Below are 7,116 nucleotides of genomic sequence, written 5' to 3'. Positions count from 1 at the left end.
AAAAAATATCTATGATTAAGTGGTTTATCATGCTTGATTCTAATTGTAGATTTCCTTTAAGGAATTAAGAAGATGTCAAGTATAAAATGTGTGTCCCTGCATGTCTTTGTTATCTCTATTGTCCATATAGGATATTAGAAGCTCTTTATTACAAAAACAAGGCTTTAAAGTTATAAGCTAAATCTAGAAACATGTGCAGAAGTGTGAGCCTTAAAAGGCATGATGTTACAAGGTGGACCTTTAGTATGAAATGGAAATGTAGACCTGTTCCATGCAATCCCTACATAATATTCTCATGCTTCATGTTTAATCTCTGACAACTGCTTCCATGCGTGAATACCGGACTCTTCACTGTTCTTTGATTGGTACCACGAGCCATGAGGGAGCTGTCATCACCAGCAGGCTCATTGCTTACACAATTATGGGTGTGGGGAATGAAGATGTCTTTTGCTTGGTCTGACTCTGGCCTTAGTCATGAGGCATGTGAAATATACACATACCAAACCTAATCTCCTCCGGCATCTCCAGCATTCAGTCTTTCAGCCATTAGCACTTCCTTTTTGATTCAGTTTAATACTTCCACATTTTTAAATGGTTAATAGTAAAGAAAAAACAATCTGTGTTAGAGAAAGAAGATTTGGTTAATACAAGTAGCTTGTTATATCACACAACATTATCCCTCATGCATTGTGGGCAAAAGCACTGGAGTTTTACTGCTGGCAGTATATTTTCATTGCTTCTCCGGGTAAATGCTCATATCTGTCATTTTTTAGTAACTTCTATTCCAGGTCCTATTTCCGCAGTTGTGGTCTCAGAGCTGAGTCCTCTCACATTGCCACATAGTGAAATGACGTGCCACCTGTGACAATGAAAAGTAAACCAATTGTGTTATACCAGTAGTCAAATCACGTGTCAATCAGTCTAATAAAATCTAATTTAATGACATTTGCAGCTTTGTTAAATATTTTGGTCATGTCACCTATAGGAGGTATTTGCCTTATACATTCACTGCTGGAGATTATTCAATATGGACACACAGCTCAATCATGACCCCTTGTGGTGATAGTAGGAAATACACTAGAAATTGCAATGTAATGTCCCCTACTGCATTGAATATTTTCTCACATAACTTTTTAAACAACCTGCCTGGCAGAGAATGTTCCAGTCAAGATTGTAAGTCATATAAAATGCCAAAAAACAGCAAGACTTGAAATAATAATCTAACTAAAACTATGTTGGTGGATGTAAAACTATACCCAACTGAAGGCGTTAAATAATTGTGCAACACCACTGTAGACATATAGGCAAGGGAGTGCTTGCGAATAAGGCCCTCTACCTGTAGGGGAGTTTGATCAACTCACCCTTAGGGTGAAGACACACGTGGCGTTTTTAGGCCGTTTTTAGTTAGTGTGTTTTCAGATAGTTAAAAACGCAGGCGTTTTTTTAAATTTGCGTAATTAAAAACGGACAAAAACGCATGCGTTTTAAAAAAACTGATGCGTTTTTTAACGCATGCCTTTTTAAGTCCGCGGTCACACGTACCGCTAAGCGTCCGTCATAACGTGACGCTAGCGCACAGGGGGAGGTCCTTGGCCCGAACGCACATGCGTTTCCAGGGAAACGCATGCGATTGCTAAGCCGATCGCATGCGTTTCTCTGGAAACGCATGTGCATTCGGGCCGAAGACCTCCCCCTGTGCGCTAGCGTCGCGTTATGAACGGAGGTCTAGCGGTACATGTGACCGCGGCCTTAGGGTAATGCAGTAAATTAAGGTAATTAGCAGCTGTACATAATGCCTGTGCAGGCAAGGGTTAAGTTTACTAAAGTTATTGTCCAATTGTATTCCTTCATGTGAACTGGATTGTGATTGGAGAATGAGCCACTACCTGACCAGGGTTTAACAAAACCCCTGGACAGGAAGGGGCAAGTCCTCTTAGGCCCCAGCTCCTGACAGAGGAGCAGCTCCTGGAACCCAGCTCTCCTACAGAGCACATCTTCCACAAGGTACACTGAGAGAAATTGAGTTAGTGTGTAGTATACCTTCAGTGCTACACATAGAACTAACACCCAGTACAAAGCTGCAGCTTCCAGTATTGGACACAGCTACCTCCCAGCCTGCATCTACTACCAGGCTGGTGAACCAACTCCTGAGGATCACTCTCCATGACCACTCCAGTAATCCAGAATCTCCAACAATCTCCGGCATCTGTAACAAGACCATTTGGCCCGTTGCCTGCAGTTGTTCCAATAAAGAACCGTGAGTTATTTTGCACAACGTTGCCTCCATCAGAACCCTTTATACGGCTGTTTCACCATCACGGGCTCCCCATTCATTATTCAGGGACATATCTTACAGACACTATGTTGTTGCCCCAGGGAGAAGCAGTACATGAGCCTCTCCCTCCATCTTTCTTGCACACACCACCCTGCTGGAGACCTGCCAGGCTGTAGGACAGCCCTCCGGTCTCCATACCAAGCACCGTGACATCAGCGTGCCTAGGCCGCAACTGCCAGCCACTCAGGTACTGCGGGCCCAGGCTGTCTCCAGGCCCCAAGAAAAGGCTAGACTCCAGTGGGGGATGTTGCAACTGCAGAAGACAAACGTAACTTAAATGGGACCAAAGAGACTTAAAGGGGCACATTTACTAAGGGTCGTGTACTGCACTTTTGTGGGGCTGTGCAGGTTCTTCATAGCTAAAACGGCTTGCAGAGGTATTTAAGAAGTGTCTGCGCTGGGATTGTGTCGCACACTACCCTTTTGGGGGCGTGCCATCAAACGGTCCGACCGTTTGTCCATATAGAACAATACCATTTTTTTGCTGAGGATAGGCCATAATTTTGAGAAATGCTTGAGGAGCAGGACAAACCCCTTTAAGTTCTTGTTGTAATGCATAGACATACTGGGCCTACATTTAGGGCTACATTCACAAGAACGTGTGTCCGCCATACTGTAGCACAGTGGGAACACATTCCAGCCCAGGAGAGCGCTGCTCACCCCCTCCCCTCTCCATAGAGAAGCATGGTACACAGCGCCGTATTACGGCGAAAGATAGGACATGTCCCATCTTTTCCCCAGGTACAGAATGGTGCGGCACTGTACTGCTCCATACGGCGCCATGCGCCCATTGCTAGCCTATGGGGGGGGGGTATATATGGCGTATATATATATATGTCGGCCGTATATACGTCTCCCAACGGCCGTGTCTATGCAGCCTAAGAGATACGATCTATGTACCTGCTCTCTGCGCTGGTATATAAATTTTAGGGATGTTTCCTACTACTAATTTCCTACTCTGAAAGGTTTCTCTTGTATTGATTTTTGCTTCAAAAATGCATTAGGGCTTATTTTTTTTCTGGAGATGTCATATTGCTTCCATGAGCAAAAATCCATATTTATTTAAATATAATCATCATCATCATTTTCCAGAACATTATCATACCCTGTATATATAACAGATGATGTCTCCAGTTCAGTGAAGAAAATTTGTGTGTGATATTAACCTTTTATCTCCACACGTGCTTTCCACATTTATGCCCAGGCCATTTTTCTTTTGCTATTGTCAATTTCTTCCACAAATTCTAACTTTTTTATTATTCTGTCAATACAGTTGTATGGGGTCTTGTTTGTTTCTGGACAAAAAGTAGATTTTGATAGCATAATTTTGGGGTTCATGTATTCTACTGGTAAACTTTATTAACCCTTTCTGTGCAGCATATTTAAAAAAAGAACATTAATTGGATGGTTTTTCTAATAAAAATTTTCTGCCTTTGTTATCGAAATAACATTAAAAAAAATTCTCTGTGTCAATACACATACAGCAATACCAAAGTATAGGGTTTTATTTAAAAATTACCTTCCATTGCATAATGAAATACTTTTGAGTGAGAAAAACTTTTTGCATTGCCACTTTCCAAGCTCTATAACTTTTGAAACTTTTTGTCAGTGTGGATGTGTGAGGGCTTATTTTTTGTGAAAAGACCTTTAGATTTTATTTGTACACACTAGGGGTTCAAAGTATTTTGGTTGCAATTAGTAAAATTGTTTGTGTGATGGTGATGAAAAAATATCAATTATATTTTTGTTGTATGGAATAAATACCATACCATAGTTTGGTGACCTGGCTTGGTACAGGTGTGAAAGTACAAAATGGTTGTCATTTACCTTTTTTTTTTCAAGTTCTTTTGTGGTCTGTTTTTTTTTACATTTTTTGTAAACTTCATTGTTTTAAAATTCTCTATTTTATTATTCTGGCATTTGGCAAATATAAATTATTTTGGTAAATGACCTAAAACTGGAAATGTTTATTCTGATTTCATTCAGCAAACAGGCATATGTGTCTTTTTATATCTTGTATGTAAACTTCTGGTTTCAACTATATCTGTTTGTAGATATGGCTCTTTTGGGGGGATAGGGCTTGTAATTCACACCCATTATGGAAGTTGACGGTGAAACGTGTGTGGGAGTGCTGTGATGGTGATCTGGTTTGCTCTGGTTTAGGTCGTACAATGTCCTGGTTAGTATATCATTTGGTTCACTGGAGAATTGCATTTAAACCAGGTTTATAGACTACATGGATGTCATGGTACTTAAAGAGAACCTGTCACATCTGAAATCCCCCACAAACTCCAAGCAGTACCGTATAGATTACCATCCAAGTATGCTTTAGGTGTTTTCATTTCTTGTATGCACTGAAGCATTTCTTCCAAAATGACATTTATTAATGTCCTGCCTGTCTTGACATCCAGTCAAGGAGGCGGGGGAGCTCAAGTATGAAGTCAAGCACTACCCTACCTCCACCCGGCTGTTTAAACTCGTATCCCTTCCCCCTTCTTGGACGTCACTGTTCTACTCGGCATGATCCTTGCACAGGCGCAGTGTACCTGTGAGTTCAGTGCTGGTCCTGCATATACCTGCTAGCACTGGCCGGTTACATAGGCTGACAATTCACTGCACAATGCGAGAGCTTAGGTTGGCGCATGTGCGGTATGGATGTAAAGCCGACCAGTGTACGCAGACCAGCACTGAACTCACATGCACACTGCTCCTGTGCAAGGATCATGCAGAGGAGGACCATAACGTATGGGAAGGGGGCGAGGTTACGAGTTTAAACAGCCGGGTGGAGGCAGGGCAGCTTATGACTGCATGCTTGTGCTCCCACGCCTCGTTGACTGGATCTCAAAAAAGACAGGACATTAATAAATGTCATTTGAAAGAGATGCTTCAGTGCATACAAGATATAAAAACACTTAAGCAATACTTGGATAGTCGTCCATAAGCTACTATTGGGGGTTTGCGGGGGTTTCATTTAAGTAGATTCTATGTTGATTCATATTGTATTTATATATTAATTTATAGAGGAGAAAAACATAGACAGGACTGCTTAATGACTATGGATTTCAGTGGCCAGTACACAAAAGTTCATCACATGCAGACTGGGGATATCAGGGGTTGTGTTCTATTCATTGAGTAGAATCCAATAAGACTTGCAATAGTAGAGAAAGAGAATGGCACTTACCCTTTTGTAGTTTCTTCCTTAAAGTGACATTTATTTAGAAGCATGACCACCACATGTGTGTTTAAATTGATTTTAGGCCCCAATGACTGCTTTTACATGTGTGAATATAAAATGTATTAAAGATTGATGTATTTGCCAACATTCATATGGTGCCATTTGTGTTTTGAACTGTGGTTTCATGTAGTACAGTCTTGTAAGGAGTAAGGGTTTCAGCCCTGCTCTAAAAGGTTGAATAATCATACTGAAGCTCATATTCAGGTTGTCTTATTTTGGGGTAACAGCCTATGGATAGGGGGTAACTGTCTGACTGCTGGAGACCTAAGCGAATAAAAGAATGAATAGTTTGATGACCAGCGCACTAGTCACTTCAATGGCACTGCAGGTGAATATTTATTTTTTGTTGCTTACATTCGCCCTCACCTCCTTTGTCTGATACAATGAAGAGGGATCAAGAGGAGACTCACAGTCTGAACATGTGGTAAAGTCTGAAGATTGAGAAGAAGATAAGGTGCTAGATTGGGGCATCAAGGTGGAAATCCAAAGTCTGCTGAGAGAAAGCATGAATCCTTTATTAACAAAATACATCATTTTAGATAAAATATTTGTTGTGCACGCTCATTGTACTACAACAGAGTGGTTTCTAAACAGGTTGGATGAGCAGTGGCGAGTAACACTCACCTAGTTCTCACAGACTTAGAAATTGCCTTAACATCCATTCTCCGGATAAAGAAAGGAAGTGATCCCAGGAACATGGACAGAAGAATACAGCAACCGCCAATGACACACACTAACTGGAACGTTGCGAGGGAAGATCGGCAGCACTCCCCGCCATCACATAGAGAATTCATCTGCCTGCACCTATTACAACGACATATATGAATTTAGATAACTTTTTCTATGGCTTCCAAGCCCTAATACATTCAATATACTGTAGTATATGCATAATTAAGGGTTCTGTACAACTGGATAAGAGCTCATTAAATGGATGGATTTTATTGGCGTAAAAATACAAAAATAAATGATCTTTTATGCATAAATCTACTCCTTTAAAGTTATGCAAGCTGTCTAGTAGTTACATTTATACAGTATTATCATTGCAATCTGACTTGGAAGGTAACCACAAAGCTGCACATATTGATAAATATGAAGGAATGCCATAACACATCCATTTAAGATAAGAAAGGCTTCTTTACCCATTAAAACCATACCTTGTAATGTGGCATAGGTAGGCTAAAGGCAAATAAAGTGCCTACGCATTTTGGAAACAACGTTCCTGATTCATGGTTAGCCATGTTTTCACTGTTTGCCTTTAGCCTACCTATGCCGTATTACAAGGTATGGTTTTTATGGATAGAGAATAAAGTAGCCTTTCTTATCTTAAAGGCATGTGCCATGGCGTTCCCTCACATTTATCTGAATGCAAGTTTCTTCATGTGAAGTCACCACCTGAGAACTCCTAATTTGCTGCACATGCACTTTCCTTGGACGAGGTGTGGAAGCATTAAAGGGGTTATCCGGAATATATATATAAATTAGGGAAGTGCCGGGCTTTAAAAAAAAAACAAAAAACTGTGCACTCATCTCCTCCGGCGCTGCTCAT

General features: G+C 40.9%; 1 protein-coding gene across 6 annotated transcripts in view; it reads right to left on the bottom strand.

Moving 5' to 3' along the window:
• Positions 1–622: 622 nt before the first annotated feature.
• Positions 623–7,116, bottom strand: part of LOC140064337 (uncharacterized) — a 12,493-nt gene continuing 5,999 nt past the window's right edge. For 3 of the 6 annotated variants that reach the window (XM_072111121.1, XM_072111119.1, XM_072111116.1), the window contains exons 3-5: positions 6,195–6,374; positions 5,925–6,063; positions 623–859 (exon numbers count right to left, since the gene is read on the bottom strand). In XM_072111121.1, coding sequence (XP_071967222.1) covers positions 812–859; positions 5,925–6,063; positions 6,195–6,374 — 367 coding nt within the window. In that variant the 3' untranslated portion in view covers positions 623–811. The remainder of the gene's footprint in view (positions 860–5,924; positions 6,064–6,194; positions 6,375–7,116) is intronic. The other 3 variants (XM_072111118.1, XM_072111122.1, XM_072111117.1) reach the window with 3 other exon arrangements.

Source organism: Engystomops pustulosus, chromosome 6, assembly GCF_040894005.1.
Source record: "Engystomops pustulosus chromosome 6, aEngPut4.maternal, whole genome shotgun sequence".
NCBI classification, from domain to species: domain Eukaryota; kingdom Metazoa; phylum Chordata; class Amphibia; order Anura; family Leptodactylidae; genus Engystomops; species Engystomops pustulosus.
This window is presented reverse-complemented; position numbering and strand designations above follow the sequence as displayed.